We start from the raw sequence: 14,901 nt of genomic DNA, 5'->3' as shown, positions 1-14,901 counted from the left end.
TTCATTAACCTCAAAAGTAAATTGGATTTTTAACTTTGAATTCTTTGTACTCCTGTCTCTTTCTTCTCCTTGCACTTGTCTTCTATTACGCTTAATTATTTTAAGGACACCTGGAAAAATATAGAGTTCAGATGATACAAAGAGAAAATGTAGAAAAAGGGCCTTCTTTCAAGTGCTAGATTTCAAAAGTCGTTCCTGCAGTCTTTCAATCCTGTGATGTTTGTCGTCAATGCATTCTCCAGAGAGCCTTCCCAGACACCAAGAAAACTTTGACTGATGCGATTTGGATCAATAGTTTTTCAGAAAATGTCAGAAAAACATCTCACGCCCCGCATGCGGAGTACTGTTTCACACTGTATTGTGAACAGTCATTGTCAGTTTTTCTCATTCTCTGAGTGGAGAGTGGGGATCCGACCATCCATTTCAATAATTATTTTTTTGTGCTTGGTCACTTAAGGCTCCCTAACACTGTAAACTTTAGAAGTGCTTAGTGTGTTTTATAATGAAATGATTTACAACTTACAGTTAAAGTCTGCCTACTCAATATCCTCCCACTAGGCGAGAGCTACCATGGTTTATAAATCATCAGAGAGCCATTACCTTGTTAAATCGTACTGAGGCAGATAACCTGTCTGATGTCTGCTTATATGCTTTTATGGAAAGGAAGCAAACCGCACATGACAAATAATTTAAAATTATAGCTGGACTGAAAGCTAACGTACAGAATTATTTTCTGGTGAGGAAATGTGTCTGCAAAAAACAAAGTCTTGTATAGTGTATAAGCACTGGATGTCTACTTTTATTGTCTGTACACTATGTAAAATAAGCACACTGTGTAAGCCATGTGTGCCTGGTTACGTTCAATTTATGGAATGAACACAGTTATGAATGTATATACCACCATGGTTCCTGTACAAAAAGGAGATTAGGAGAAATAAGGAACGTGTTGGTGGGGACACAGCTGGAAACATGATGTAGTTTTAAAGGCATTAAGGTGGGCAGATGCATCTTCTTTCCACGTGTGATAACCTTGTTTTAGTTCCTGAATCATAAAAAGAAATTTCTGAGTGTGTTTTCCCCAAAAGATTTTACTTTTTAATCATGAGCAACGAACCAAAACAAATATCTTCATTCATCCTTATTTGTCCGGCTGAAAGTTAATCGTTAGCTAGCAAGTGAAAATACAGCATCCAATTTGTGCTACTGTCACATAATCCTTTCACAATGGAGTCCTTTTATATGTATTTGCACCTACATCATGTTATATGCGTTTCAGAGTCTGTGCTCCTTTTCTGAAATCGTTCTGAGATGTTGGATGTTGGTGTGAGCGTTTGACCTCACTTGTATAGCCCACCTCTGTCCTACTGTTGTGTGCTTTGCCAAGATATATTTCAATTTTGTAATAACAGGACAAACATTTTTCATCACACAGAATACCAACTGAAAAACACATTAGAGACAAATTGATCTTAATCATCCAGAGGGATGTAGCGTCACATTTTAAGTTTGGGTTTGCTATAACTGCAGCCCATTAGATGATAGCTGATTGGCTCATTAATGAATTAGCTAAATGTCTCTATTAAATAGAAAATAATAAAATGCAACCTCATAATTGGAAAAGGTTCTTTAACTCGCCAAAACATAAACGCAGCACAAGAGCACGTAAGATGTGAAACAAATACGGTAAGAAGTGCACCAGGATTAGGAATACAATATTTAAGCATAAAACATTTTTGAAGCAAAAATTCTCCTGAAACAAATTTCAAGCTTTTCTCTTTCTAATGGAGAGTAAACGGAATATATTTGTGTTTTGGGGTTTTGGTTGATTAAATTAAGGAATAACAAGACATCATGTTGTGCTCTGGAAAATTGTGTTGGATATTTTTCACTATTTTCCTGACATGTTACTGACAAAACGACTACTCAAGAAAATAATCAGGGTTGCCAAAGGTACTTTAGAGCGTTCCGAATAAAAAATGACAACCTTCAGTATGCTCATGGCTTTATCTCCTTTCCTGACAGTATTCACTCAGCTTCTTCTATTCATACCCAAACGGTTTTCTTGGTTGTGCCAACTATTCTGGCAAGCTAATTTAGAGCCTGCAGTTCAACCATGATGTTAAGTGGAACGTCAGCACACTCAAACGTATTCTTGAAACTAGCTGACTCACTCTGAAGCTGTTGAGACTCCTAAGAAGAAACTAGTTTTGGATGAGAACGCCAGCTAAAAGCCAAATATGTTAATGTAATGTCCTTGTTTGTTTCCCTTTCCTTGTCTTGATTTCAAACTTTGGCTTTCTCTGCCTGTCTTTATCACCCCCATGTCCATCTCTTTATCTCTCTATCTCTCTGTCTCTCTCTCTCTGTCTCTCTCTCTCTCTCGGTAGTCAAGCATTAATGTAGGAACCCATCTTTTTTCATGCTTTCCTAGCTGTCTAATCTCTTCCATTAGGAGCACTGGATCTTTATTTCTCCCCTCATCCATCCACCCATCCACTCCCGCACACTCCCTCCAGGGTATCTGTGGGTCCTTTAAAGGGTCTTAAAAATAAATTATCCAGGATTAAGGCCTTAAAACGTATTAAAATATCCCATATTGGCTACAGTTATCAGATCATTTGTTTTTGCCATGGAATGACAGGTTCCTTTGCTCTAAAATGTTCAAGCTCAGATTAATACCGGACAGGATTAGCTATAAAATGTGATTTTGTTTTTATCATTGTATCTCCTTTAATAAACACATCTGGGCTTTGTGTCCCTTAACAATTAATTTCCTGTGTTGCTTTATCTTCATCCAGTTATAGATGCTGAACTCTCATTAGCTCTGCTCCACTGGAAGCAGGCTGGTTTTCTCAGTGTTGTCCCTTTACTGTGTTTTTTTTAAGTCTTTCTTTCTGTTCAAGACTTTCTAAAAATGTGCCCACGCTGTGTTCTCTCCTCCTCTGTGTCTCTGTCTCTCTGTATCGCATCTCATCTGTGCAAAGCAGGGTCAAATTAAACTGATATCAATGGCTTTCCTTGCCTGAATAATGATAGTCAGCTTGAGCTTTAGATCCACCACGGAGAATTGGATCGAATCGATGTGACCCTGTGATTATGCCAGCAACATCAACATTTCATATATCACACCTTTTGGCTTTGATTTTTCATCATTTCTCACACTATTTTGTGAATAAGAACTTGTTTATGAATTAAATTCAAGGTCTATTTCCCCTGTCTCTTTCTCTGTATCCCCACTGCATCATTTTACATTCTCACTTCTCTTCTCTCTATAATGTAATATCTATCTCTGTCTTCATACTCTCTGTCCATTCTCTTCACCATATCCATCCTTTTTTCCTCCTCTCTATGTTAGTTCAATTTGATGATATTTAATAGGGCTACTTGTTTAGTTTAAAGTAGTCAGGATCACCGGAACTACATTTCCAGGATAATTGTCCCTCACCTTCCGTTGTCTAACTCCGTTCCTTTTTAGGAAACAACAACAGACTTCGAGCTAGCAAGCTACATGCTGAGAATGTCAAGTTTTGAAGAAAATTTGGATCGTGCAACAAGGCAGGCCTGCATGGTTCTTTCGGTAAATGATTGTAAGGATTTACAAAGAATATGTTTACGGCATTTCCTCTCTAACTGGGACGTTTTTGGACTGATTGGTGGGATTGCTGTGGACGAGGTATACATGGTGATACACTGGTAAGAGCAAATGAGGTTCAACCACGTATCCAGCTAATTTAAACAGCTCACGTTACAGTATTGTGTGAACAGTTAATTTCATTTAATATTGTATATGGCGTTTTCTTTAGCGGAGTGTGAATGTTCCACCAAAACAAGTTCGTTCCTGAGACTATTTAGAGCCACCGTTTCTATGTGGAAATAGGTCTGGCAATGCAGGACAACGTTTAAAGTAATGAGTAAGGAAAAGCATCCCTGCTTCTGTCTATCCCTCCTGTCTCTCTGTCCTCTGAATTTGCCTTCTCTGATCTTTCAATAGTACAGTCTCTGCATGGCAGTGTGGACGACATTAAGCTGTTCGTCCATCCTTCTCTCTGCTGCTCCCTCCGCCCATCCATTTTTTTCTCATGAAAAACTCTCCAAAGCCCAGTGCATGCTGTGCAGTGTTGGATCGTGGGGGTGAGGAGGCCTAATTTATCTCCTTTTCTTCTTCTCTGCTCTTCAATCAACTCTCTTATTTCTTTCCCTTTTCATTCCTGTTCTAGTTATATTCTCTTACTCTCAACCCTCCATCTCTTGCTGTCTCAGCTCTGAAGCAAACTGTCTGCGCTCTGCTGTTCGGGCCAATGCATAGATCTGCTGCTCCATCTCCATCTATCATTTTCAAAGTGAAGCATTGAGGAATGTTCAGTCACTCTTTTCCCTCTATTCTGCCTCACTTCTTACATCCCACCATCCTTTTATTATACTTAATCTGTCTGTCCTTCCTTTGACTTTCCCTTCTTGGCTGGACAATTACAGTAAACTGCATATTTTGTGCATAATGTGCGGGAGATGGTAAACTTCCATGTCCAAATTGTTCAAATCCAAAGAGAATTATTTCCAAACTCTGCAGTTCCCCTCAGCTAGAGTGAACAGTTTCAAAAGGCAGCTGTTTTCAGCCAAACTGTGATAAACCCACTGTACACTACAGTACCTGCTCAGCACCAAATGGCAGACAGACATAGTTAGTGACCAGCTGGTGAACATAGAGTGAAGCAATTAGCAGCTGAAGATTCAGATTGTTCCCCTAAGGAGTTATTGGAGACCAAAATGGAGCTAAAAGGAGAGTGAATATTGGACTTACATTTGTCAATTGGAATGGCTAATGGTGTTCCTGGGTGTGTAAATCGGAAACGTTTGCCAACATGTTTGCCGAAATTGTCTAAGGTGTTAAATTGTCAGTTTTGTGTTCACAGCTTGTTGCACTGCCCCCAGGTGGCCAGAAAAAGAAACAGTGAATGCAGGTTCAAGCAAGTACCTTTTCTTTCAAGCTTGACCGTGCACATTCCCCAATCTTAACTTTAAGTATTTTTTGTGCCTGTCAACCAAAAGTTAGTCTATATCAACGACAATTCATTATTGGGATTGCTCCGGTGCCGTCGGAAGATCTGACGGATGTCCTTCATTTGGGCCGGTGTCTGTCACCTTCCGCTTTCTTTGGTGGATTTCTGGTTAACTGCTCCTCAGATCTCTGCAGGGTAAATCCAGACAGCTAACTAGACTATCTGTCCAATCTGAGTTTTCTGTTGCATGACTAAAACAACCTTTGAACGTACACGTTCCACCAAAACAAGTTCCTTCCCGAGGCTATTTTGCAGAGCCACCGTTGCTCCGTCCAGCACTTAGCGCCGCCCAAGACGATTGTGATTGGTTTAAAGAAATGCCAATAAACCAGAGCACGTTTTTCTCCCATCCTGTAATGCTGTGTGGACTAGCCAGACCCTCCTCTGCAGAAAGGTCTGGCAATGCGAGACTAACCAAAAGTTAATCATTGTTAAGTGGTAGATCAGAAAATAGTCATATTGTCCTGCCGAAGGACTCTTCTTTCATTCTCTCCATCTGCTACTCTTCCCCTAACAATGTTTGCCTTCTGTTAACAACTCTTCTTCTTCTCCTCCCTCATCATCACTTTTCATCTTTCCTACTGTACACACCTCCATCCATCCCTCTACTACCTTTCTATCTCCTCTATCCTCCGACAAGATCTTCATGTCTCCCGCTCTTCTTTCTCTCTCCATCTACTGCACTTTGAAGAGAAAACATGGGCGTAGGGTTGAATTCTGAGCTCCCGTCATCTTCCTCTTGCCTCTGTCTCTCAACTCTCTGCTTTAGTACAGTACAGCATCTGCTGTGCATCTTGGTCCACTGCAGCAGAGAGTTTCTGCTCCCTCCTCCTCCTCTGCCTCCTATTCATCCTCCTATTTTCTCCCATTCTATTTCCTCCTCTTCTCAATTTCCTCCAAAGGAGCCTTTAAGTGTTCTATCATTGTAGTGAAGAGCCTCACTTTCTATCTCTCTACGGTGGCTAAAGCTCCATCTGGAGTAGAGACTTGCTGATCTCTCCATTCGTCCTTCCCACCACCCTCTCTTGTTCTCTCTCGCCTCTCTGTTCTCCAAATTGTCTGTTGCGAAAATGTTGGCCCTCTGCAATGAAAACGTCTCGGCTTGTATCCATCTCCACTCTCGCCATTCTTATCTCCATCCCTCTATTACTTCACTTCTGCTGTTATGTGTTGCACGACGGAGTCTCTCTATCTCTCCCAATGCCCTTGTCTCTAATTCTCCAACTCATCCCACCCCTCCTTCCTTCCATCTGTACCACTCTCTCCTCTTTTTACTCCCGAGCACCAAGTCTGTTGTGTGATGTTGGACCACTGGAAAGAGACACTAGAAAAAAAGCTAGAGTTAAGATTTGAGCTTGTCAGGATTTAAGTTTTCTTTAAAATTATTTGTTTTAAATATCCTTTTGAGGCATATTTTTTTCCCATCATGTCACATAAAAAAGGGAACGTTGTTTTATTGCTATTGTAGCCTAGTAATGCCCATGTCTTTGTACTCAAACTGGCTGCTGTGCATGCTCCTTTTCACTCCTGACAATGTTTTGAACCACAGGTTTCAGCCAACACAGTCAAAAGTAGGGCTGCAACTAACGATTATTTTCATAGTCGATTAATCTGTCGATTATTTTCTTGATTAGTTGTATGATCTATAAAAATGTCAAAACACGGTGAAAAATGTGGATCAGTGTTTCCCAAAGCCCAAGATGACGTCCTCAAATGTCTTGTTTTGTCCAAAACTCAAAGATATTCAGTTTACTGTCACAAAGGAGAGAAGAAACTAGAAGATATTCACATTTAACAAGCTGGAATCAGAGAAATCTTATTTTTTTTAATAAAAAAATGACTCAAACGATTAATCGATTATCAAAATAGTTGCCGATTAATTTAATAGTTGACAACTAATGGATTAATCAACTCATCGTTGCACCTCTAGTCAAAAGTAATCATTAGCACCGAAGCACCATATATATAACGTCAGTCCTTATTTACAGTGTCAGTTCTTTCCCACCACAAGCCGTCCTTCTCACATTTTTTTTTTTTTTAACTTTTTTTAAAATACAGGGTCTGTTGTGTGACGTTGGAACATTGAACCAAAGAGTGGGAAGCCTCTCATTTCAAAATATCATTAAACGCCGGTCTGGCTTGCCCACCAGTTAGGCAGATTTAGGCAGACTCTGAGGTTTGTTTTCTTTCTCCGTTTTTATTTGTTGCACGTATTAAGCACTTTTGGCTCCATGCAATATAACATGTTGCTTGCTTTCTCAGTTCCCTGATGTCTTTGTTTGGGACTTTTTCTCTGGAACAAAGCTTTTGGCCCAGTTAGTACAATGTAGTTATTAGTGTCTTGTTCAGTAAAGATGAAGTATCAAATATCTTTGTTTCAACCCTGTCTCCTAAAAATTTCATTCACATGGAACGGATGTGCATTAGCAACTATGTTTTCGTCGTATTTGAATGCAATTTTGTAGGAGATAGAGTCGCTTAATTGACACTGTCATCGTGTCTCTTGTTCCCATCCCTCCCTCCCTCCCTCTCACCTCTCTTTTCTCCAAAGTACAGGGTCTGCTGTGCAGTGTTGGACCATTGCAGTGAGGAGTTATCACTCTCGGGCACCCGGCAGGTCAGTGTCACTGTCCCCCCTACGGACACCGTCTCGTCTGAGGTCACTGGCTGCAAGGGGTCGTCATCTAGGTAACGGGAGAGGGGGGGGGGGGGAGAGAAATGTCATAAGACAGTGTGATAGAGAGGCAACGGAGACAAGTCAGAGAGACACTGCACCTATATGAAAATACAAGCAAAAATAGTATCGCACACCAACACACAAATCAGATAAACCCACAAAATGCATTACTTTCCTCGCTTTCTCTCTTTCTCTCTATCTCCCCCCGCCCATCTCTTTCTCCGCTTGTCAGATTATCTATATATCTCTATCTGTCTTTCTGGAAGCAAAGAGTCAATGCACGCACACACACACACACACATACACACACACACACACACACACACACACACACACACACACACACAGAGATATGCTGTCAGAGGGACAGAAAAAGCAGACAAATGGCTATCTGGTTGTATGTCTGCGAGGCCAATGTAAGAGCGATGAGTCAGTAGCAGCTCTGGCACCGAGAGACTGCAGGACCTGAGGGAGCAGCAAAGATGAAGAGACCAAGACAGACAGTGGCTCTCGACAGGTCAAAGCAACAACAAGAGCTCTGGCTCATGCCTCAAATGGCTTTGTGATCCTCTTCTGTCAATATCTGCGTCACTTTTCAACAGAACAAGCTCAAATGGGACGGGCATTATGGAAATGAGCAGGTCAGAAGGACAGAGAAATAGAATACAAATGACCTAGCATAATGAAGGGATTCTAAAGGCTAGAGCTGGAACTGAAACGCCACAAAAACACTGAACAGTGAACTGGGTGTGTAACAGTATTCAAATTGGCTCAAATTATGGTATTTAACAGCACTCCCTTGATAACGGTTGATGGTGCAGGCTAATGCTGCTTTTTGGATTCAGTGATGGTGGCAGACGATTACGTGAATCAGAATAAGAGGTATTAAAATACGCAGCCCCTTGTTATTGTGAGTAATGCCGAGCCTGGCCGCTGCGGCGCTTTTTACCATGTTAAGTTACTGCCGCTTTGAGTGCACTCAGCCATGCTTTGCGCTCTCCTCCCTTCCTGCTGACTTCAAAATGTGCCAGTGCTTGCTCAACCTAATCCCAAGCAAAACAAAAATATGGCATTATTGACAACAAGGCCAAGCCAACAGAGGGAACATCTCCTAAGAAGATATGCCCCAAAGCGGTCTCCTCACCCCTGAAAATATGGTGTGTATAAATAGTTTAATTGGAACCAACTTGTCAAGCGGGAGACAGGTTTATATTCAGTGTGGAGCGTTATCACATCCTTGCACCGGCGGTGGAATTTTTTTTTTTTTCTACAGGAAGAACATCTGCTTAAGTGCGCTTCGGCGGATCTCCCATCAAGACATGAAAGACGGGGGGGGGACACATGAAGAGAGGATGCAGAAGAGGAGGCGAGCAAACTAACTGCATGTTGTATCAAAAACACACATTTGCAGAACATGAGCTGATAACTACAACTTTGGGTATCTTTCTTTGAAATTTAAAAGCTGGATGGCCAGTTCAGCATCTCAGAAAAACACAAGTTATTAGAATAGAAAAAGAAAAAAAACGTTTAGCTTTGCCTCTGGGCTGAGAGGATTCAGAGGTCTTAAAGGTACAGTTGCCGTTTGCCTGTACGATTCAAACGACACTCAGAGACTTCCCGAGCGCTCCGTGTCAGAGTAGGTTGCTCCCCCGCTCTCTGTGGTGTTTTACTGCAGCGCTGACCTTGTGGTCAGTTTATCTAAGCACCGTGATGGCTGAGGGCTGAATGTGTGGTCAAGTGCAGCACGGATTAGTGTCTCCTTTAACAGCATCTTGGGCTAATTCTTGCGGCTGATCCCAAGAGCTCCTCTCCTTGGCATGAACACTTTGGGTAAATTGGCTGTCCCAGTGCATCACTCATCAAGCCAACCGCACTGAGCTGCAACAAGTTAGCCAAACCTGTGTCTTATCCGTGGCTGCTGTAGAAAGATGGCGTTTCTGACCAAGCACAGCCTGTGTTTAAGGCTCAGAGTGAGATTTGTGCTGGTACAATTCCAGTGGTCAATTAGTGGCTCTTGAGGAGATATCTGTCCACTTTTAAGTGGACACATTTTAACAGAACTCTACATAATAGGGCTGCTCGATTATGAAAAAAAAAATCATAATCCCGATTATTTTGGTCAATATTGAAAATGAGATTATTTAACACTATTACTCATTGTCTTTTGGAGAGATGTTGCAATTATTAAAGTGAAAAAAACAGTGTAACAGTTAAACAAATTGGAACAGTGAAATCAACTTGAACTGTGGAATACTTTTCCTGTTTCAACTATTGTGTCAAATGTTTTACCAATGATTAAAAAGCACCATGCAGTTTAAAGCTCCACTAATGCATACCAATCACTTGATGATGTACAGTATATGAGCATGGCAGCCAACGTGTTACAGTAGGCCTATTGTTTAAACATAATCACAGATACATTTGGTTTAATTTAATTGGAGCTTGGGGTCCAGTTGAAATTTGATTGCATCAGGATAATGTATACATCTTTAAGCACTATTTCAAATGGCTGTAAGCATTCATTATATCGTCAGAAGGAGGGGGTGTCCTAATGGCACACCCAACCCATCCACCAGTCCAAACTGGTTCACACAAACACTATAGAGGCACTCGCCAGCAGCATATGACCCCTATAAGCCTCAGATACAGATACAGCTGTTCTTCCTACCTTTAAAGCTACTTAAGAGCATAGTTAAAGGGGGGGGGAATGAAGTTCAGCCAGAGTTTAAACGGTTAAGTCAGGCTAAACACCCAAGCTGCAAAAATGAAAAAAGAGGAGACCTATCTATCCTTAGTAGACGTTAAGTTAAACACTGTGGCTTGCGCTTCTTTCTTCTCGCCTCGCATCCCCTCGCGCCCCCCCCGCCCCCAAGCTGTAAGCCCGAGGAAGACACGGGTATTTAAAGCAACACAATTTACACTTTCCCTAGCCAGCAACAAGGTGAGAGAACGCAGAGGTAGAAGGCTGACTGGGATATCACATCAAGGGAGGGGGAGAGGAGGAGAAAGATGGATGGATTGGAGTATGTAGATGAGGGTGGGTGTTAAAATGAGTGTCTTCTGTGTGTGTGTGTGTGTGTGTGTGTGTGTGTGTGTGTGTGTGTGTGTAAAAAATAAAACACAGGAGGGAGAGAAAAGAGGAGCCCAGTGAGAAAACAACAAGGGAGATGCTCGAGGGCCCTCAAATGATGAAAAAAGAAGAGGGAGAAAAACTTTTGAAATACCCTTTTTTTTTTAAATAAGCGCATTTGCTTCTTCTCTGAGATAGATGAGACGATCAATATCTCTCTCATGTCTATGCTTTACATGCAGAGCTGCAGTGAGGGCATGTTTAACGTAGCATAATATTGGCAACAATTAACTATCATGAAGCAAACTAATCAACGCATGCTTTGTTTGTTACGTACTTGAACAGAAATGTAAACATAACCATTTGTAGCTTTAGGCGGAATATACAGTACGTGCTAAAACTAGAGGTTCACCCGATTTCAAATGTCTGAGGCTTCAAATTATATCCAGTTATATCTGGCTCTGTTTCATTGTTTCAGGTCGAGTCTACCTCTTGTCTACGGTGGCACATCTGCCAGTGATGGTGTTCTCTCTCTATTTGTAACTGTTCGGGTCACCCACGTATAATGTACGTAACTGTGGGCTCTAGGATATTGCGATGGGCTAAAGTTTTCGCTTCCTGGTACCTGCTGCTCCGTCCACAGACGGTGGGATGATGTCATGCACATAAAAGTATATTTTCTAAGCTTTAGGAAGGTTTTCAAATACAAAACCATAATGGTGTCCTTTCTGTTTTACAGACATCTCTTGGATAATGGTAGTCTGTGGGGAATGTCCTTTTAAGGCGGCAGGGGGATTTTAATCTGTTGCAATACCGTGGTTTCCTACTGGGGTAAATTGGCCTCAATGCTGACTTGCAACTCCACATCCAGCTCTCTCAATACATTAATGGAACAACCCGGAGTTTTGTCATTACAGCGAGGTTGCCAGGTTTGGAACCATCATGCTCGTACAGAGACCAAAATCAGGTGTTGCATCAAGGTACACAGAAGTACTGGGTGAATAATTAAACTCCTCCTTTAACCAAATACATTTGTATGTATCAGTTAAAGATACATTGTGTAGTGGCCCGGGTTGGTTCAGTGGTAGAGCAGGCCCACATATACTGAGAGGTTTATACCTCAATGCAGAGGTCCAGGGTTCGAATCTGACCTGTGACAATTTCCTGCATGTCTTCCCCCTCGCTCTCCCTTTTCTCACCTAGCTGTCCTGTCAAAAATTAAAGGCGGAAAAGCCCAAAAAAGCTAGGCTAACCAAGTCCCAAACAAAAGATTGACACACAGACATGAGATTGATATCGATCTTCTTATCTCACTCTTGGGAAGAAAGCAACTAAGTTTATTTCCCAAAAAAAATGAACTATTCCTTCAATTAAAAAAAGAAAGCTTCCTTCACTCAAAAGAAAAATGCAATCCACTTTGGCCATCTCCATGTTCACCCTCTCTTCCTTCCTCCTCCATCTGTCTCCCTCCATCTTTTCCCCCCGCCTATACTCTCCATCTGCCCCGATGTCCTCCTAGGTTTCCTCTCGTCCTCCCTCACCTCTTCGCCCTTCTGTCGAGCCTCCTCCTCCTCCTTTCCCAGTCCCGATAATCTCATTTACTTCTCAGCATCCTTAATTCCCTCGTTCCCTCTTTTTTTTTGTTCTCCAAGGGAAGCTTGACAGTGTTGCTGCTTATGAGCACGGGTTAATTATCTTTATTTACTGTGATACAAGTGTATGTGTGCACCCTTAGCATGTAGGTGTGTGTGTGTGTGTGTGTGCGAGTGCGTGCGTGCGTGCGTGCGTGCGTGTTTGTGTGTCGACACTACTCACCCCATGTGTGTATGGTGTTTGCACATAAGGGTGTAGCAGTTGCTTTGCAAGAAAGTAATTACGAATAATTGAAAAGTATGAACATATCTCCTCACACAAATGAATAATGTGTGAGTCTAAAGAGAGCTTACTATTGATGTTTGTGCGTGTTTGCACTCAAGTGCAGTCATATTTGTTTTGCAGGGAGGAATTTATCTGTTTGTGCACAAGTGTGTGGGACGAAGTATCTGTGTGATTTATGAGATGGTTTTTATCTGCATGTGGTTGAGGCTGTGCGCATGTGTATGCTGGTGTGTGCATCGATATTGTATTGCAGCTACACAGAGAGCAGTGCTGTGGTGTGTGACAGACAGAGCCATGTGTCATGGTGCTGGCGATGCTGTCCACATTTGATGGGAAATTCAGCAAACAGTGTGCGGTTTGATATGGCATGGTATGATACAGGCCATTACACACACACAGAGGCATCCATTGGCACACGCTGCAAGCATAGTGACACACCCCCACCACCCTGAATTGTACACACACACATACACACACACACACACACACACACACACACACACACACACACACCGTCATAAAACATACAAACAGGAAGACATACACGTCTGTCAGGCACAAACAACTAAGACTACAGAAAGACATAAATACGTAAAAATGCTCTTAAAAATGCATTCAATACAGTTGGACACAAGAGGCATACATACACATAAACACATGCACACAAAGCGCACAGAGGACAGATTCAGGAAGACACACACACACACACACACACAAACACACACACTGACACAGAGAGAAACCTCCCCCACACCATCCATCTCTGCCCAGCTGTCTCTGACCACCACCCATCCCCCTTGGTATGTGTGTGTGTGTGTGTGTGTGTGTGTCTATGAGTATAAATGTGTGTGTGTGTGTGTGTGTGTGTGTGTGTGTGCGCGTGTGTGCCCTTCTGCCCAACTCTACAAGCTCCCCACTGTCTTCCTCTTTTTTTATCCTTCTCTCCATTTCATACCCCCCTTGTACTGTACGCCTGGTGTGAGTCAACCCAGATATTTGATTGTGAATGAAAAAAATACTAATGCAATGTGAAACAAGTCTTTTTTTCAAGTAACAGCCTCCCCTTTTTAATTGCGAGACAAACACTTCTCCGGCTTGTGAAGTGCGGAGCGGGTGTAGCGAAAGGCTTTGTTTTCCACCTGATTTTCGCGGCTTCGCAGCTTTTAATAGACGAACAGTTGTTGCGACTCTCATTCGGTTGTCCTGTCGCTGTCATCTGGGGGGCACTGAACAAATAACTTATAATCTTTGAGGGTGTGGGTGGGTGGGGAAGTGAAGGGGGGTGGGGGAGTGGGATTGGCCTGTGTGTTTGGGATTTAAGCACCTCTGCCTGCCGTCTTACCACAAACAAACTCCTTAGCCTTTCCTCCAGCCTGCCTTTTTTTCTCAGGGCTAAGGGTTTGCAGGGGATTGTGGAAGCCCAAAACAGCCCCCACCCGTCTCCCATCAAGTACCCCCTCCAACCACCTCCAGCAGCACCGACCCTGCCACCCCACCCTTCCTCTGCTGCCTGTCAAACATAGTTAGCTCAGAGCTCAGACGATCCCCCTCCACTTCTTCGTCCTCATCCTCCACCACACACACACACACACACACACACACACACACACACACACACACACACACACACATCACTCCCATCACAGCCCAGCAGTGTCTGCAGCAGCAGTGAGGCGCCAAGCCGGCCGCCCCACCCTGCCACTGGAACAGCGCTATGAGAAAGAAAAGAGAGTGCGGGATGAAAGAGGGAGGGGGGGAGGGAGGGGGGAGGGAGGGGGGGGGGAGGGGGGGAGAGGGGTTCAGCTTGCAGAAAAGGGCAGCAGCATCACTGCTGACAAAAGAAAAAAGAATAATGATTTGCCAGTAAGAGAAAGACAGAGAGACTTGGGGCGATGAGCGAGAGAGCGCAAGAGAGAGGTGGCGAAAAGCCCAGGGGAAAAACAGGGAGAATAAGATAGGGAAAGAGAGAGTGAGAGGTGAGCGAAGGACATGGCAGAAATAAGCATATATAGATAGATGAGACCGATGAGGAGAGATGACAGGGTGACTTAGAAAAGGGGGCAAAAAGACTGAAAGAGCATAAAAAAACAATGAGAGCGAGATGGAGGGAAGTGGAGCAGAGTGGAAAGACAGAAAGTCAAAAAGGAGACCGATAAAAAAAAAAACTGAATAAGGGATGTGGAAGTGGGTTAGAGAGAAAGAGCAACAGTGATAGCTGA

The 14,901-nt window shown here is 42.7% G+C and overlaps 1 protein-coding gene across 5 annotated transcripts in view; it reads right to left on the bottom strand.

Moving 5' to 3' along the window:
- The window catches only part of cadm3 (cell adhesion molecule 3), a 99,895-nt gene that overhangs the window by 54,147 nt on the left and 30,847 nt on the right, over positions 1-14,901 (bottom strand). For all 5 annotated transcript variants that reach the window (XM_036004993.1, XM_031285977.2, XM_031285967.2 and 2 more), the window contains exon 3: positions 7,592-7,741. In XM_036004993.1, the coding sequence (XP_035860886.1) occupies positions 7,592-7,741 (150 nt within the window). The remainder of the gene's footprint in view (positions 1-7,591; positions 7,742-14,901) is intronic.

The sequence above is a fragment of the Sander lucioperca genome, chromosome 9 (genome assembly GCF_008315115.2).
Source record: "Sander lucioperca isolate FBNREF2018 chromosome 9, SLUC_FBN_1.2, whole genome shotgun sequence".
In the NCBI taxonomy this organism is placed as follows: Eukaryota; Metazoa; Chordata; class Actinopteri; order Perciformes; family Percidae; genus Sander; species Sander lucioperca.
This window is presented reverse-complemented; position numbering and strand designations above follow the sequence as displayed.